Source organism: Lepidochelys kempii, chromosome 10 (assembly GCF_965140265.1).
Source record: "Lepidochelys kempii isolate rLepKem1 chromosome 10, rLepKem1.hap2, whole genome shotgun sequence".
NCBI lineage: Eukaryota > Metazoa > Chordata > Testudines > Cheloniidae > Lepidochelys > Lepidochelys kempii.
Window position 1 is genome coordinate 30,276,631 of NC_133265.1, and position 18,627 is coordinate 30,295,257.

The 18,627-nt window shown below is 47.7% G+C and overlaps 1 protein-coding gene across 5 annotated transcripts in view; it reads right to left on the minus strand.

The window, feature by feature from the left end:
* LOC140918363 (syntaxin-binding protein 4-like) overlaps positions 1-6,740 on the minus strand; it is a 123,396-nt gene extending 116,656 nt beyond the window's left edge. Inside the window, exons 1-2 of one of the 5 annotated variants that reach the window (XM_073362556.1) lie at positions 6,247-6,332; positions 909-1,057 (exon numbers count right to left, since the gene is read on the minus strand). Coding sequence is in view for 3 of the 5 variants with exons in the window: in XM_073362553.1 (XP_073218654.1) it covers positions 6,247-6,311 (65 nt within the window). In the remaining 2 variants the exon portion in view is untranslated. Of the gene's footprint in view, positions 1-908; positions 1,058-5,300; positions 5,467-6,246 lie in introns of all 5 variants that reach the window. The other 4 variants (XM_073362555.1, XM_073362553.1, XM_073362558.1 and 1 more) reach the window with 4 other exon arrangements.
* Positions 6,741-18,627: the final 11,887 nt, after the last annotated feature.

Consider the following 18,627-nt stretch of genomic DNA (forward strand, 5'->3'; position numbering starts at 1 on the left):
ATTGGAGAAGATGGATTTCTGCCGGGCCTCTCTCAGTCCCAAGAGAGAACCACCATGAAACAAAGAGCACAAACAAAAGCCTTCCCCCTTCTTGGTCCTTTGGGTCAGGTGCCAGCCAGGTTAGCTGAGCTTCTTAACCCTTTACAGGTAACAGGATGTTGCCTCTGGCCAGGAGGGATTTTACAGCACTGTATACAGAAAGGTGGTTACCCTTCCCTTTATATTTATGACACCCTCTGTTTACCTTAGGTGCTCAGATGGCCCCCATGACCATAGTACCTGAGCATCTCACAATCCTTAATGTGTTTATTAATGATCTGGATGATGGGATTAATTGCACCCTCAGCAAATTTGCAGATGACACTTGTGACAGGTTGGGTCACAGAAACCCCCTTGGGAACTACCACCTGATGTGCTGGGACTACATCTGAGCCCGTTTTCCCTGGCAGCTTGGGACTTCAGTACCTTGCCTGGTTGTGCCAGACACGCTAGCCTGCTACAGATACAGACCCAGGTCTGAACTACATCCCCCAAAAGCTGCAATCTTAACTGAAAACAGCTTAAGAAGTGCTCCTGTTTCCAGCCTCAGATACCCAGTTCCCAATGGGATCCAAACCCCGAATAAATCCGCTTTACTCTGTATAAAGCTTATACAGGGTAAACTCATAAATTGTTCGCCCTCTATAACACTGATAGAGAGCTATGCACAGCTGTTTGCTCCCCCAGGAATTAGTACTTGCTCTGGGTTAATTAATAAGTAAAAAAGTGATTTTATTAAATATAAAATGTAGAATTTAAGTGGTTCCAAGTAACAACAGACAGAACAAAGTGAATTACCAAGCAAAATAAAATAAAACACGCACGTCTAAGCCTAATACAGTAACAACCTAAATGCTGGTAAATCTCACCCTCAGAGATGTTCCAATAAGCTTCTTTTACAGACTGGACTTCCTCCTAGTCTGGGTCCAGCAATCGCTCACACCCCTGTAGTTACTGTCCTTTGTTCCAGTTTCTTTCAGGCATCTCTTTGGGGTGGAAAGGCTATCTCTTGAGCCATCTGAAGACAGAATGGAGGGATTTCCAGGGGCTTATATAGTCTCTCTCTTGTGGGTGGAAACCCCTCTTCCTCCCTGTGTAGAATCACAGCTACAAGATGGACTTTTGAAGTCACATGGGCAAGTCACATGTCCATGCATGACTCAGTTCTCTACAGGCCAAGCCATTGCCCACATGTTAGCCCGAACGTTCCCAAGAAAGCTCAGATGTGGATTGGTGTCTATCAAGGTCCATTGTTAGCCAAGTATTTCCATTTACTTGAATAACCCCTTCACACCATGTTGATCAAATCTGCAGTAAGTGCTTTCTACAGCAAATACTTTAAATACAAGCATAGAGCCAACATTCCTAACTTCAGATATAAAAATGATACATGCATACAAATAGGATGAATACATTCAGTAGAACATAACCTTTGCAAAGATATGTTACATGGCATATCTAGCATAAAACATATTCCAGTTATGTCATATTTACTCATAAGCATATTTCTATAAAGCATTATGGGGTGCAACGTCACAACACTAAGCTGGGGGAAGAGGTAGATATGCTGGAGTGTAGGGATAGGGTCCAGAGTGACCGAGGCAAATTGGAGGATTGTACCAAAGGAAATCTGATGAAGTTCAACAAGGACAAGTGCAGAGTCCTCCACTTAGGATGGAAGAATCCCATATGGCACTGCTACAGGCTAAGCAGTAGTTCTGCAGAAAAGGACCTGGGGATTTCAGTGGACGAGAAGCTGGCTATGAGTCAGCAGTGTGCCCTTGTTGCCAAAAAGCCAACGGTATATTGGGCTATATTAGTAGGAGCATTGCCAGCAGATCGAGGGATGTGATTATTCCTCTCCATTCGGCACTGGTGAGGCCACACCTGGAGTACTGCGTCCAATTTTGGTCCTCCCACTATAGAAGGGATGTGGACAAAATGGAGAGAGTCCAGCGGAGGGCAACGAAAATTATCAGGGGTCTGGGGCACATGACTTACAAGGAGAGGCGAAGGGAACTGGGGTTATTTAGTCTGCAGAAGAGAAGAGTGAAGGGGGATTTGATAGCAGCATTCAACTACGTGAAGGGGGGTTCCGAAGAGGATGGAGCTAGGCTGTTCTCAGGGTTGGCAGATGACAGAACAGGAAGCAATGGTCTCAAGCTGCAGTGGGGGAGGTCTAGGTTGGATATTAGAAAATACTATTTCACTAGGAGGGTGGTGAAGCACTAGAATGGGTTACCTAGAGAGGTGGTGGAATCTCCATTCTTTGAGGTTTTTAAGGCCCAGCCTGCCAAAGCCCTGGCTGGGATGATTTAGTTGGTATTGGTCCTGAGCAGGAGATTGGCTAGATGACCTCCTGAGGTCTCTTCCAACCCTAATATTCTATGATTCATCCTCACAACACCCTGGGGGGGGGGTGCCATTATGCCCATTTTACAGCTGGAGAATTGAGGCCCAGAGAGGCTACGTGACTTGCCCAGGGTCCCACAGGAAGGCTGTGGCAGAGCAGGAAGTTGAACCCACCTCTCCAGCTAGCACCCTAACCACTGGACCATCCTTCTTCTTTAACTGTCATAGAGGCTGAGCGCCTCAAAATTGTGAGTGGATTGTACCTTCACTATACCCATATGAGGCAGGAAAGTGTAAGCCCCCATTTTGCACACAGGGAACAAAGGCACTGATAAATTACAGGCTTTGCCCAAGTTCACACAGGGAATCTGCAACTAAGCCAGGAACTGAACCTAGGTCTCCTGGGGCCCAGCTTAGCGTCCCATCCACTAGGTCATCCTTTCTTCCATGAGAACATGCTGATAAAAAACACTTGAGTCCTGTTTGCACTGCAGCTTCCACCAGAGACAACTCATACCTGCCAATAGTGGGGGGGGAGGGGCAGAGTGAGGGCAGTGGCTTCAGCAGATATTACTGAGCATGCTCAATACAAGCCAAGCGCAAATCTGGAGGCTGGGGCGCCTCTTGCTTCCACCATTGTTCCAAAGTTCTGCTTATGGCCAATTGCTGCTACAAAAGCTTGCTCTTGTAGACAAGGCCTAAGAGGAGGATGTAGGGACTGGAAGTCATCCCCCACACCTTTTTACCTACCACGCGGTAATCTAGAGACCTCCCTATGCTCACAAGTATTTCCACTTCCACCAAGTTGGAGACGCTGGGCCAAATCCCGCTCTCCACCACACAGGTGTAAACTCAGAGTTCCAGCCCTAAAGTCAGCACAGTCAACACTGAATACACTCAAGTGTCACTAAGAGTATTAGGTGGTTCGGGTGGAATCATGAGGGAGCCAAATTCAGGAGCAGATGATGACACTGCACATGCTTTAAAAAGGAACGTCTAACGTCTTTGGGAAAGCACAATGTCTCTGCTTATTCCTGGAGGCACCTCACACATTTCTGTGTGCCTGAAAACAATTGATTGCTTATTATTATAGCGCATCCTACAGGGCTGAGATGCACCTTTTGCATGTGTTCAATACAGGCGGTGACGTGCTGGAAACTGGAGATCTGGATTTAAGTCCAGACTTCACCCTCCTTGTGGAAGCATCTCTCGGGTTTTAAGTTGTTAGAGGAGTAAAAATTTTTCCTGCAGCTGAAAAAGCAACTGAGCAATCCAAAAATATTCTTTGCTTATAACATTCTCCATCCCTCCTGGAAGGAATTTGCTAATGAATTCCAGTGGAAGCTACACAAATCTCTGTTACGTTTAGTTCAACATTCAAGTGTTAAACCATCAAAGAAAACAAATTTAAAGAGCTTAGTCTCCCCTTACTAGGTTCTTCCTTATAAGGCATAATGAAACCTTTATGGGATTATGGGGACATAAGAAGTGAATTATTTCTAGCAAAGGCAAGAGAAAGCCCTTTTCAGAAAGCTCAGGATTGCTTTTAAAGGCAAAACCCCCTGAACGTGTCTCACATGTCACTAGAAATACAGGACCAGATCCTCAACTGGAGGAAAACCAGCGTAGGGCCACTGAAGTTAACAGATCTACAGTAGGTCACACCAGCTGAGGTCCTAGCCCACTGAATCCATAATTCATCAGCCAATGAAGTCAGTCGCACTATGGGCCCAGCTTGGGTCCATTCGAGTCAATGGGAACACTCCCATTGGCTTCAATGTACACTGGAGCGGGTCCCACATATAAGTCTATGTACCATATTTACAATTAGATATTAGCCGTCTTTCCTCTGCCCAGATTTTCTGCTTCATGGAAGCATGTACCTTAGAAAGTCAGATGAAGCCCAAGGAAGTGAATGGAAAGCTGTTTTGGATTGGGCACTGGGAGGGGGACCAGGTAGCTTGGATGCTCAATTCACACAACAGTTGAGGGATGAATCAGGCCCTTGTCATTTATTTCTGATTGGTTTCAGTAACACCATGCTCTCCCTTTCTGAGGTTTTAAACACAGTTGTATATTTACTGCCAGTTTAATCAGATAATTACTCTTCTAACCAAGCAAGCACTTACAGTATCAAATGTCCTGTCAGAACCAAAACTGCATGTGTCATTTTGTGCATGGTATGAGCATCAGGGTGCTAATCAAGAATTCCTGGGTCCAAATCTGGTTCTGACACTGATTCTGGGGCTGTGGCCAGGTCCCTTAACCTATCTGCTCCTCTGCAGTTGGGTTACTACTACTTACCAGCCTGGGAGAATTAAATTAGATATTGGTGCAGATTTAAGCTGGTGGTAAATTGGCATAACTTCTTTGAGGACAATGGACCTACTTGGAATGACACCAGCTGGACAGACGATGTTAAGCACTAATTTTCCAGCACATTCCCCATTTATGATGGCGACAGTATTTGCATATGGAATGCAGGAGTCATACACTGTACCAGGCAGGCTTCCTTCCAACTGCCCCATTTGGGAAATTAACTAGTTTACTCAACCTCAAGTGGAATTTAGAGAGAATTGAGCATCCAAGCTACCTGGTCCTCCTCCTAGTGCCCAATCCAAAACAGCCTTCCATTCACTTCATTAGGCCTCAGATCAGACCCATAGCAAGGCACTGCTAGTTGCGTATGGATGTGGGGTGTGCATCTGCCTTTGACCAGATACCACCACTCATTTCATTTGCGGTCTCAGACTGGACTTGTGCAGCAGGCTCCAGGGGCCTGATCCCCTTTGTCTAGGCCACATTCCACTATTTAAACCTAGACAAAATGGATGGGAAATGCTACCAGATCTGAATGGGAGCAGAAGGACAAATGACTCTGCAAGCTGAAGAGACCCTCGGAGCCTTACCCATTTCTGCTTGTTAGTGTCCTGGAACAAGGACTGTTCAAAAAGTAGCAGCTCAGCTCCAAAGTCTATCAAACCCTCTTCCTTTCCTTGCCACAGGCTACTGGTTTATTTTAAGTCATTTTTAGTTGCATTTGTCCTTCCATGGGGTGGTTCTCCAGTTATCAACCTGAGAGGAAGTAATTGGCGAGAGTCTTGGTGCAGGTTCCTAGAATCTCATGGAGTTGTCCTAGTCCTAGGAGCTCTTGTTTCTATGATCCCAAGCTAGGGGGTTAGCATACCCCAGGTGCCAGTTTAGCATTTCTAGGGTATCACACCTGGAAGCTGGCTGGCAAATGTATCTTTTAAACTCAGTCTCTTCTAGTGTAAGAGTCTCGGAGCAGGGAACCAATTCAATTCTGCTGCCTTTTCTACTGGTGCAACTTGATTGGCGCCGCTGGGGAAAAGGCTGCAATGTCCCTTTCGAAATGTTTTGTGCACACTTACGATCCCAAACAAACGCTACTGGCTTAGAGAGAGGTCACAAAACGAGGGGCTGGGAGCCAAGAGCTTTGGGGAGATATTCCCACCCCTGTGGGACCCTTGGCAAAGCTTTTCACCTCGCTCTACTTCAGTTCCCCCAACCAGAAAGACAACCCCAGTGACCCATCTCACAGAGGAAGGGGGCTGAAGCCTAGTGGCCTTAAATAGTCGAGCCTTGTAAAGGGTGGCTGGAAGAAGGAAGTTAGAGGAATGCACCTGCTCTCCTTTCAGGGGACCTGCAAAGCGACTCCAAGCAGCGCCCTTCCCCGATCACAAGTCAACGCGATCTCCTCGGGACCCCCCCGCGATGGGTCCATTCCCGCTGGGCTGTGCGCCGCCGCAGGCGGCAGAAACACCCGGCCCTTTCCCCTGGGCCAGCGCTCCGCTCCGCGGCGCCCCCTCCCGGCCGGGCCAGCAGCCCGCTTACCAGTAGATGAGAGAGAGCCCGTCGAAGCGCTCCAGGTCCCTGCCCGGAGGCCGCAGATAGGACATTCTCCGCGGCCCGCAGTCACTCGGCCTGGGCACAGCTCCCGGCCAGCGCCCGGCCCGGGGCGCGGCGCCCGCTGCAGCGCCCCGCGGCCATGTGGCTGCAGCGAGGGGCTCCCTCCGGCCGCGCTCGCTCTGCCTCTCCGCGTCCTGCTGCTGCCGCCGCCGCCCCCGGATGGCCACCGCGGCTTTTCACTGCAGCGCGACGCGCCTAATCCCAGCCGGCCGGGCCATGTGACGGGCTCCGGCCCCGCAGGCGCGGCGGGGCTCCAGCGATCCCCGCCGCTGGCAGGGCTAGCGACAGCTGGCGCGGCTCGCGGCTTAATCCTGAATGGCAGAGCCGCCGGCAAGGGCAGGCTCCGGCTCGAGGGCTGCCAAGGCTGGAGCGCCGGCGCCGGGCAAGCAGGGGCCAGCTGGGCGCTGCCTCGCGCCGCCTCTCCCTGGATGCGCCAGAAAGGCAATGGTAGCACCTCTTCAAGGGGGTCGCACGTGCGAGGTCCATGCAAAGGGAGTGCTCCTGGGGTCCTGTACGGAGAGGGGTGTTTGTACATTTCCACTGCAGCTCTAAAAACAGCTCTGAACAGGTCTAGAAAAGGGGGCTGAGTACCAGGGATATCCTTACAACGCCCCCCTCCACCCCCCAGTGGGGATGTAATCCCACCCCCTGAATTTCCTCAACACCCCTCCCCCCCATGGTCAACTAGTTACAGTGGTGCCAATTTAGTCATTGGTTGGAAATCACTGGCTGCCCAGAGCCCGACCCAGCTCATTGCACGAATGGGGCGGGTGTGTATGACCCAGGCTGCTGCTGCTTCGAATAATCTGGGGCTGCTTCACAGAGGCCTCAGAAGGGAAATCCCATGTACACAGGAGTGGAGATGGCTCCGCCCTGTAGCAAGCACTACAGGGCAATAGTCATTAACATGGACCAGGCTGGCTGGCTCTACAGCAGCTGGAGAAAGAGCAGGATTTATTATTATGGAGGGTGTAATTGGGCTAGTGGCATTAAAAGCGGTAATCTAGGAATAAAAAGCACAGTGACTGAGTATTAGAGGGGCCAGTACCATTTGATGGCCATTCAGTCCTTTGGACCAGGGTTTCTCAAACTTTTGTATTGGTGACCCCTTTCACAGAGCATTATAAATGCTGAGGGCAAAGCAGGTTTTGAGATAGGGGCTGACAGCTCGTGACCCCCACTTTGAGAGCCCCTGCTTTAGACACAACACTGCTTTAGTGAGATGAGCAGCTGACATCTTAACCGAGAGTCAGAAAAACAAACATACAATCTATACAGTAACTGTGCTCACTGCTCCTGGCCTAAAGCCTCAGAAAAGGGGAACTTGTTTATGATACTGCCAACCCCAAGTCTTCAAAAGTTATGAGATTTATGTAGCGATACCATCATAGAAAGATGGTTTGGGTTGATTTTATTTGCATTCTGGTCACAGTTCGGTCACTTTTCAAGCTTTTCTCCACAAGCCCAGAGGCGAGAAACTTACTTTTAATTTTGTAAAGTCAATCTGAGATTCCCAGTTAATTTTAGGATTTTGGGAGCTGGGTGCCATCCAGACCAGTGAGGGGTTATTTCATTACTTGCCATGTAAGCCCAAGTCCTCTGGTTCTGCAGCTCCCTGCCTGGGGCTGCTCAGTCAGCAACAGGGATGCACTCTGTTTGTATGCTGTGCGACCCTCATCCCATAATGGGACAGCAGTTTGCCTCCTGCAGCAACACAGTCACTCCCTAGTTTCCACCAGCATTAGTAGTGGCAAGATGACCTCCACACCGTCCCGTCCTGGACTGTCCCCAAAACCACGTGCTCTAGTATCCAGCCCTTTCCACAAAGATGTTTGCTCCTCTAAAAAAAAGAGGAAAGGCACAGCTTATCACTGAATTGAAGGGACTGTTCATTGGATGGTTCAGATTAAAACAAGATTACAAAGGTTTTAAGACCCCATATATGCAGTAAAGGTTGAAATGGTTATGAACAAATAGCATTAGAAAGCATTTTTCACTTGTAAGACTTTAACAAACTATGGTCTAGGTATCAGGTAAAACTTGGCAGACACTTCTTCCAGCAAGATGGCAGACCACCTCTCTGGTCAGGATCTCTCTCCAAAGACAAAGTGCTCCGTTTCTTTGTCCTGTTAGGTGAAAAGGTAACAGGGGGGAGGGTTCTTTGCCCCACTTTTGTAGTCCAGTGAATATTGAAAGGGATTTTTCAGAATGTTGGCTTACCCCAAAGTAGCGTTCACTGAACCTGTGAGAAAGGCGACATGGAGTCTGGTGGTGAAAGGTTTGTACTAGTTTCTTCCTCCACTGGTGTTTTCTGTTACACAAATTGATCTGTTTCTGCCCCTTCGATGCAAAAGAAGGGAGCACTTGTCTCCTACCAGGTGTCAGAATTGACTTGCAAGCGTAGGTCATCAGTCCTTTGTCTGGGAGAAACATATTTACCTTCTCCACAGCCTGGTAAACACATTTTAGTGCCACATTTCCCTCACCTAGGGTTGGTCCCTTGGGCATTTACTACACATGCCAGCCCCACAAGAATGTTCGTGATCTGTGTGTTCTTAGTTGTCCAGTAAACACCTTACATGATACATATCAGATACACTGAACTGACCAGACCACCTGAAAATTTTCCATCAGATATCAAGGAGCCCCTTGCCCTCTGGCACTGAGATGCTCTTCAATTACATGAAGACTATGGGGCGGAGGGGGAACCCACACACTCACAAGTCTCACAATATTTGGTAAGTTGGCAACTATGTGTTTAGTTAGCCATTTTCTCACTGCTGGTGAACTAACTAGGCACATCCTTGGAGAGTTTTTTCTCTCTCACACACACACACTTACTTTGCTGTTTATCCAGAGCCCTAAACATTTTTGGTGCTTTGCAAGTAAATGAAAGTCAATCCCTAGCCTGAGGGTCTATGATCTAGTGGGGAGGAAATTAAAGTGAAATGAATCTTCTGAAGGAAAATTAGCAAGGGCCCAACCTGCAGGTCTTACCCAGCCAGATCCTGGTTGACCTTTAGGCAGGTGGGGGTGCAGGGGGGAAGACACAAGGGCTGGCTCCAAACGCAATGCCCACACTTGGGGAAAGAGAGGGACTTCCTGTGTTCCTGAAGGTGCCCTGACCCATAGCTCTACAGCACACCCCTCAGCACTGGTCTGCAAACTGGGAGAATCTCACAAGGAGAAATATGTCCCCTTATGCACTTGGGTGCTCTGGAAGAAATCCTGCATCTGCGGCTTCCCATGGAGTTGTGCAGCCCTGAACAGAAACCACTGCCAAGCTGTAGTTGACCTCCCCAGCCCTTGCACAGGCTAGAATCACCCTGGACTTCAGTGGCATTTTAGTCCAATTAAGGACTGTCACATCAGGCCCAAATCGTGCAAGAATGAGCTTGTGTGTGTTTCGAGACCATGAGTGCTGCGCACGACAGAGCATATGGATACATATCCAATCTAAGAAATGCACCAGAAAGGCAATAGTAGCACCTCTTAAAGGAGGTTGCACGTGCAAGGACCATGCAAAGTGAGTGCTCCTGGTGTCCTGTACGGATAGGGATGTTTGTACATTTCCACTACATTTCTAAAAACAGCTCTGAACAGGTCTATAAAATGGGACTGAGTACCGGGGATATCCTCACAAACAACCCCCCGCCCCGCAGTGGACCCCAATTTCCCCCCCCAATTTCCTCAAACACCCCTCCCCCTTACAAATCATACAAATTATGATTTGTAAGCAAGGTCTGAATGAGCTCTCCCGAGACAGCTAGTAATGAGCCAGGGGAGGGGGGGGGAAGGCTTCAGGACCAGACTGTATTTACATGAGCTCACCTACTCTAGCTAGGTATCCAGGACCAGAACTGCAGGCAGTATTCAAGATGTGATCATACCATGGATTTATATAATAAAAGTGGAGGAGCTTGGTTTGCCAGACCGATCAGCAAAGCCAATGTGAAAAGGCTGCAAAACACCAATCCTCTAGACCAGTGCTACTCAAAGTGGTGGTCCGCGGACCGGTGCCGGTCCGCATGCCATCAGCTGCCGGTCTGTGTGCACGTTGGAAAATAAAATTGCCAGTCCCCCACACCAGATAGCTTGAGAAGCACTGCTCTAGACTGCATCGACATGCAGAAAGCCTTATAAGCCAGTCACGGTCAAAGCCAATTTTAGAAGTACTTAACAAGACTATTAAAAATGCTGGAGACACAGTTTATTCAAACATACATGGCTGTCACGTCATACTTTCTCTTTAAGCAAGAGATATCACACACTACAAACAGTAGGCCAATATTAAGTGCATCATTTGTTAATCCTGAAGTTGGACTCTTGTTCTGACCAAGACCAACAAATGCTCACTATCTTTGTGCAGGAAACTCAACTGACTGGCTAGAAGCATGCAGTGCAACAGTGAAAGACTCAGCAGCTGAGAAAGTGACGAACTCTCTCACCACATTCAGAAAATGTGCATACATGGCTGATGAATGCACCGATGCAAATGGGCATCAAGTATTACGTCACTGCATACATTATCTTGATGTCACTTGTAGGCCAGTAGATGAATTTCTAGATGTTCAGGTTATAGAAGACACAATGGTTACATCTGTGACAACCCACTTCTTAGAAGGGTTAAATGCTTGTAAATTGAACCCCAAACAGATGGCTGCTTGTGCATTTGATGGAGTTGCAAACTTCTCTGGAAGACATGGTGGAGCACAAGCTTTGCTCAGAGAAAAGTGTAACCCTAATCTCTCCTGTACACACTGCAGAGGCCATCTACTCCAACTAGCACTAGTACAAACTGCAGAATCTTCAGAAAGGCATTAAAAAGCCATACATGTAATATCTTCATTATATTCTTTTTTCAACAAGAGTCCAGAAAGTCTGAACATCTTGGGAAAAAATAAAAGATACACTGGGACTGAAGTTCAAATTAGTCCAACCTGGGAAAACCTGCTGGCTTTATCACGAGCGATCCTTGGCTGTTGTCTTAAAATTACTACAACCATTATTACTGGCTTTGGAAAGTATCTGCTGAGATGGACTACTTTTATTACTAAGTTCAGAGAAGACTCATCGCCATGCTCTCTCGTAAGTCAACTGTTGAAACCACTTGGGTCATTTAATAATGTCATCCAGGCATCTGCTACAACAGTAGTAGATCTCTGTCCAGCAAGAGAAGCTACATTTGGATCAGAGAGATATCCATTGAAAAAGTACTGGAAGAAGCAAAGACTTCAGTCCAGAAGTTGACTAGTGAAGGTACTTATATTCGCAAAAAGAAAAGGAGTACTTGTGGCACCTTAGATACTTATATTGACTCCTTAAGTGAAGGGGACAAGAAGTATTTGTTAAGCCAGCTGAAAAAGTACACAGACTTGATTCTTACATCTCTACAACAGTGACTTCTGGATTCTACTCAACCTCTACATAGCTTTTACAGATCCCGGTCTTAAAAAACGCCGACAGTTGAGTGGAATGAGGCACTACCTGCAATGGGGCTACCATGTGATCAGGACAGAATAGAGCATTTGAACACAGAGTGGAATATCATACGATGAATGAATGAATGAATGAATGAATGAATGAATGAATGAATGAATGAATGAATATTTGACTTCAACTTCTTTTTTATCATCACTACTGGCTCAACCCGATCTTTGTGCTATGTTTCCTGGGGTGAAAGTAGTAGGAATTCATCTTTCTAGTCCCAGTTACAACAGCTACAGCTGAGCTTTCTTTTTAGTCATTGAATACAATTTTGTATTCTGAAAGAAGTCGCCTTCTGCCTGATCACGTGAATGAACTAATGAGCTTATCAATTGAAGGAATGGAAGTACTGGACACACAAGATGCCACTGAAGATGAACGCACTGCATTGAAGAAGTTCATTAACAGAGTTGTTCAAAATTATAACAAGAAACCAAGAAGAATGTAGATGTAGTGTTTCACAGACGGCTTGGGTAGCCAACATTAATTTGTATGATTTTAAAACAGGAGTTAAATCTAATAAAATGGTCATGAAACATTTCTCAGGTTTTTACTATGGTGCCATAAAGCCCGTCTTCGCCCTCACTGTCTCACTCCTCATCAGCCCTGACCTCTCCCCCCCGTAAATTCAGACACACACCCCCATTTCAATTCCTGGAGAAAACACTGCTGACTTCCACAGCATACCAGCATTACTGCAGAGTTTAACCCAGAAGGGAGGCACCAACCACAAAGCAGCTCATGTCAGTGTCCATGTCCAACAGTGGTATATACACGCTCAATGACTATGCAATTTGACAACCTGCTTTAATGGAACAGGGGACCTAAGAGTGCACTTCTGCAGGTGGCGAAGCAGCTCCCAGCTGTGTTTTAGGATGGCTGTGGACTCCAGTGCTCGCCTGGATACCTGGGAATATTTACAAGGCTCCAGAGGCACTGCAAGTGGGTGGCAGATCATGGATGACTGGTGTCATTGCCAGAGAGTGTAGGTCTATGTGGATAATCGGTGTCAGTGTAGGCGGGTAAGCAGGGAGGTGTTACCCTTTGGCAAGCTCCTCTTGCTGGAGTCCATGGCAAGCTCCAGTGGTATTAGTTGTATAAAGCTCCAGAAAAGCTCCGCCCTCTTTAATGGCATGTATACCTGAACAGGAAGGGTGTCCTAGCACAGGGGCTTCCAGCACAGAGATCTACCAGGGGATGGGGAGCTGCAGTGTAAGGTAGCTCACCAGATCCTTCTTTCCCCTCCAACAGCCACTGGCACTAGCCGCACAGTGCCTCTCATGACACACGCTGGCAACAGAGAGTGGTGGTGCAGCAGAGAGATTCCTCTGCCACTGATGCTGCTGGATCTGGGGAAAACCCTCCAGATTGAAGATCTCCCAGCCTCTGTCCTTCCCTGGTCCTTTGATCACCTCTCTTTTTCTGAAGGTGGAAAGGAGGGTGCAGGAGCTGCCTGATTGGGGGTGAGGAGACCAGAAAGGATAATTGAACTGTAGCTGAGTATTGTATGGCACTCCATCATCAATGGATTTGAATTCTCACTACACCCCTGCAAAGTAGGTCAGTGTCACTCAAGAATCTTACTGTCAGCTGACAAGGAGGGAAGAGTGAGATTACAGAAAGCTCATGAATCTGGTGTGTACATTCTAGTTTCCCAAAAAGGTCTTAAATGAAAGATGGTGTCACATCTCACAATGACACTGACGACCAGTATGTGCACAGCTACTACGCAAGAAGTGTGTGTGTACACACACAATTTTCTTAATGTATGTATCAAGGTATTAGTCACCAGCATAGGTGAAAGAACAGGTTCTCCTCCAGGCAGGAGGTAAAAAACTGTATATCTGTTCGGATGGAAGCTAGCACAGTGGATGTCCATTTACATATGAAGTCAAATATCAACCAAGAGACACAAAATCAACAGGAAAGGAGCACAGGACAGAAGCTTGGAGGCAACTTATCCTGTCTGAGTAAAGCCCATGAATTTAGGGGCTGTTTCTAGAAGGCAAAGACAGCATCCCTTCATCCTGCACCTAGGAAGCAAAACAGACAGCATGTCCCCATTTGTGAAACTGGGATCTCAGCTAACCTTGGTTAAGAATGCTGTAGAGAACTCCAGGTGAGAAGTTTCTTTAGACAGGAAAATTAACCTGAGAGCTAAGTTTAGCCTCTAGAAGGTAGTTATGATCTTGTTTTACATGTAACCAGCTGTTTCCAGTATTCTTACTATCACTTGATCAACTTATTCTTGTTTCCACTCTGGATATAGTTAAGCGCTGTGTTTTAAGCAAGAGTGCTGATCCTGAGCAGAATCTTACAAGCTAATGTGTTCTGTTGCTTTGGGACCAGCAGGCCTGGCAGTGCCATGAGTAGCCAAGGTTGGAGCTGGATAGGGACTGGGGAATTTCTCAAAAGGGATTCAGACTGGAGCACCAACTGCTATCCTGCAAGGCAAAGGTTGCTGGTATAGCCCAGAGGATAGTGTTCAAGTGACTAACACTCTGGAGATGTTAGGGAGCCAACTCCCCACTTAGCACAAGCAAGACTCCCTCATGCTGAGGCCAGGGATAATGAGGTAACTCCCAGTCCTGAGTACCCTGAGAACTGTCACAGTCAGTATAACCCTCATGCTCCTGACAGGGAATGGAGACATGGTAGATTAAGTGACTTGGACAAGGTCACACAGCAGGTCTGAAACCAAGCCAGGAGCTGAATGCAGGTCTCAGTAGCGTGACCAGTCTATTAGACCAGGCTTCCTACCTCGCAGAGCCTCCTTCCTTGCGAAGAGGAGAGCTGCACAATGAAACTGTAACTTTTCGCCACCATAAAGGGAAGCAGGCAAGAGGAAGCAAGCACTTGGGAAAGAAGCAGAGATGGAGTCAGGACATAAGTGATTTGGCTTAAAGAAGAAACAGGAAACATTCAAAGGCAGGGGCGGGGGAGGATGACAGAGAAATGGGCACTGAAGAGGGGAGGCTGTTTCTGAATTCAGGCAGCAGGCTGTTAACCAGAAAGCAGTGACCATGGGGCTGGTTCCTGCAGCAGATGGAGCACTGGCTGTGAGTCAATCCAAAGCTTCATGGCTCAGCACGGACGAGCGCCTTGTGGAAGGGTGATCAATATGGCATGTGTCCTGGGCTTAGAGGAAGGAACTCTAACTCCACTTGAGTCAGGCGCTGTCAGCACAGCCTGTGGCCAAGCCTGCTTGAGGAGCACCTTGCAGCAGATGGCTCAAGTGAGCCAACTGAGCAAAGGTTTCCCCCCCACACCGCCATCTTTTAGTTAAGATCAATGTTCTTGTAGTCAAAGCTTGGAAGACATGCTGTGCTGTCTGCTTGATTCTTCATTCCCAACTGTTGTGTGGCTGCTGTCTACCCAGCATTAAGAATACGGGGAAGCCACACTGCCAAAGATGGATTCCAAATAACCACGTTTATTAACTATACCAGACTCAGCTACCTATGGACACTGCTGCTGCAGCAGGGTTCTGATGGCTTCTGCAAGAGATGACAAGGAGGCCTATGAGACGGCTTCTGAACATTCAAAGGATATTACCCAATTTTTACACTACACCAACAAACCCCACTAAGAAGCGCAAGTAACTCAATCAGGAGCTACGGAGAAGGCGAGGGGAGAAAAGAGACCCACCCACTAGGCCAAAGCATTCTCAGCTGGTGTCAACTGTTGTAGTTCCACTGAAGATCCAACCCATGGTGAATTCATTCAGAGATCAGCTAGGTTTGTCCATAGCTTAATTTGGAAAGAACCACCACACTACTTCCCAACCACAAAGGCCAGCTTGGAGAGACACAAAGCAGAGAATATGCCTGGCTGCAGCAAAGGCTCTGAGGCGTGGCAGACAGATGTCTGCACTAAGCACTGACATTTCTAAGTCCTTGAGAAACTGGAGCCACCAAGGGTGTTCATTCCAAACCCACTCCTAACACGTGATGACACAGAGCTGGCTGCTAAGGTGGGCAAACTGTTGAGTGTAGATGGAGATGAATTAGCAAACTGAATTGTGCACCACGGAAGCCAACCTTCATCTGAAAGCCAGGTTTTAGGAGCCTGAATTTTGGACAAAGGTAAGCCCAGCATTGCTGTTGGTGTCCATAAAAGTAGAAGTTGCCTTCAGGTTGACACTTTATTTATTTTTATTTTTTTAAGATTTGAAAGCTTCTAGTTGTGCAAAATTCAGAGCAAGCCCCAGAGCAACGGTGGATGGGAGCAGCATTGTGACGAGATGGGTTAAAGGGATTCATTTTCTGTCTCCCCTGCTCACACAGGCCAAACTGCATGCAGGAAAATGCTGGAGGATTTTAGATTTGCCTGTCAAGTTTTTTTAACCCAGGTGACTCGGATGTTTCTGCTACTGTGGCAAGAGTCCCATCACTGATGGGAAAGGATTGTCCAGTGGTTAGAGCACAGCCTTAGGCTGTGGGAGACCTGGGTTCCATTCCCTTCTCCACCATGGACTTCCTGTGACCCACACCTTGGGCAAATCAGTTAGTCTCTGTGCCTCAGTTCCCTGTTGGCAAATGAGGATAATAAATTAATGCTTCCCTACCTCAGGGGTGTTAAGAGATTGTGATCTACTGCTGAAAAGCACTCTGGTAGAAAGAGGTGGCATTTGGACAAGGCTTCGAGGAAGAGAGGGAAGTGACTTGATGGATCAGCAAAGGGGTAAATAGTAACATCGCCGTATGTACTGCACAGGCACACGGGCATGTAGGACTGTCTACATTTCAGGTGGGTCAGAGGTGAGCTTTGCCTGAAGCCACACAAATTAGCGTCAAAGGCAGGATTAGAATTCAGGAGAGCTTCTCCTCCAACCTCTACAGCTCCTTGCCTCGCACAAGCCCTGTCTCATGTATTATTACAGTTCCTGCCACTGAAGTGTAAGAAAAGAACAACTCACCCCAGGCAATAGTATTTTAGCGGCTACAGAAATGCTTTGGGCCCTGCTTACCTGCAACTGCTGCTTTAACTCAACCTCCTTCCTGTACAGACTAGACAAGCTGAGACACTCCAGCAAATGTGACCTATGCGCCCCCTTGTGGAAAGCGGGAAGAACAACAGGTGGGAGGAAAATAAACTTGACTCTTGAGCATGCAAGACAGACAGACGGGGTTTACCCCAAGAGCATGATGTAAATCAAGGAACAGAGAAGAGCAGGACACTGCAGATTTAATTTACAAGGGAAGTGCTGGGACACTGTGGGGAACAGATTTCTGGGCCAATTACGAAGTGAAGGCTGCATGGAAAAAACGCAGTGAATTAGGGAGTTATTCCACTGGCTTGATCAGATAAAAAAAAAAAAAAAAAACACCATCATCTTTCCTCCCCTAACTGGTAGCACTCACTGAAGGCTGATGGATTCATCTTTCTGCAGTAGATCATTTCTCAGCTTCCTTTATGCAAAGGAACCAGGTCTTTGCTGCATAGGGGCACCTGCTGCCGTTACATATTGGTCATGCTCAGGCATAATCCTGTTTGTGACGCCAACCGTCTCCACCCCAAACAGTTTAATCATCACAGGGGATTATGGGTCAGAAGGCAGTGGAGCTGTGCTGATTTACATCAACTGGGATCTGGCCTCATCATTTGTGGTGGTCAGGCCTAGGCAGCAAACAAGCGCATAAGGAACAGAGATCCTCTTTGTCTACACCTCTGGTTAAATCAGTAATGAGATCTTGTCATGCGAATATCCTTGGGCCAGAGCCTGAATGCTTGCACCGCCTCCTGACACCAGCAGGTGTTTATCCCATCTTTCCTCCCACTGCCCCTCCCCCCATTGTAAACAAACAGAGGGAGGGAGAAGCACGAAGCACTCAGAAGCAGGGTTATCTCAAGGGAGAGCCATTGCCATGAGACAGTCACCTGGATGGTGTAGTTTAACGATCTAGAGTCCTGCTCAGCCGAGATGCCTCACTGCCAGCAAGCAGGCAAAGTGGGTAGGGAACATAGAATATCAGAGTTGGAAGGGACCTCAGGAGGTCATCTAGTCCAACCCCCTGCTCAAAGCAGAACCAGTCCCCAATTTTTGCCCCAGACCCCTAAATGGCCCCCTCAAGGATTGAACTCACAACCCTGGGTTTAGCAGGCCAATGCTCAAACCACTGAGCTATCCCTCCCCGAAGCTGGAGCCCCAGCTCCACTCCACCTATGCAACAGCCATAGATGCTGGCCAGGTTCCCAGTCCCAGGCAGGAAAGAACTCCTTCCCGCACCCAGAGCGAGGGAGGAACTGCCCCCACCCTGGGCAGACAGGGATGTTACTGGGTAGGTGCTTGGCCATGCAGGGAAGTTCCTTTGGAATGAGGTGGGGTGTGAATTCAAAGCACTGTCGCTATTCCAGAATAAGAGAACCAAAATGGGGAGTCATGCCAGAATAGTGAGTCCAGAAGAGTTTATTCAACGATTGCTATTGTGGTCAGTTTCCCTACCTAGACAAGCCCTAGCCCTCAGGGTTCACTTAGGGACCTGGAGACAGTGTGTGTAGGCAGGCAGTGTGCTGAAAGGCTTTGCAGTGGAACAACTGGGTTTCTCACCTCATGGGCTCATTGGTGAGTGCAATATAGTCCCTCCTAATGACTGGCACACTCACACCCCAAGATCTCAGATCCCTTCTTCCCAAGTAGGGGACCATCATGCATGGTGTCAGAGGCTGACACTCTTATGTGGGATGATTGTTCCACTGGCATCCAATTATGCGTGAGGAAGATAATTTGTTACTAAAAGCAGCTTGGGACTCTAGAGTCCCTCCTCCCACTGAGGCAGAAGGATCCTTCTCCCATCACACACTTCCCTATGGCCTGGA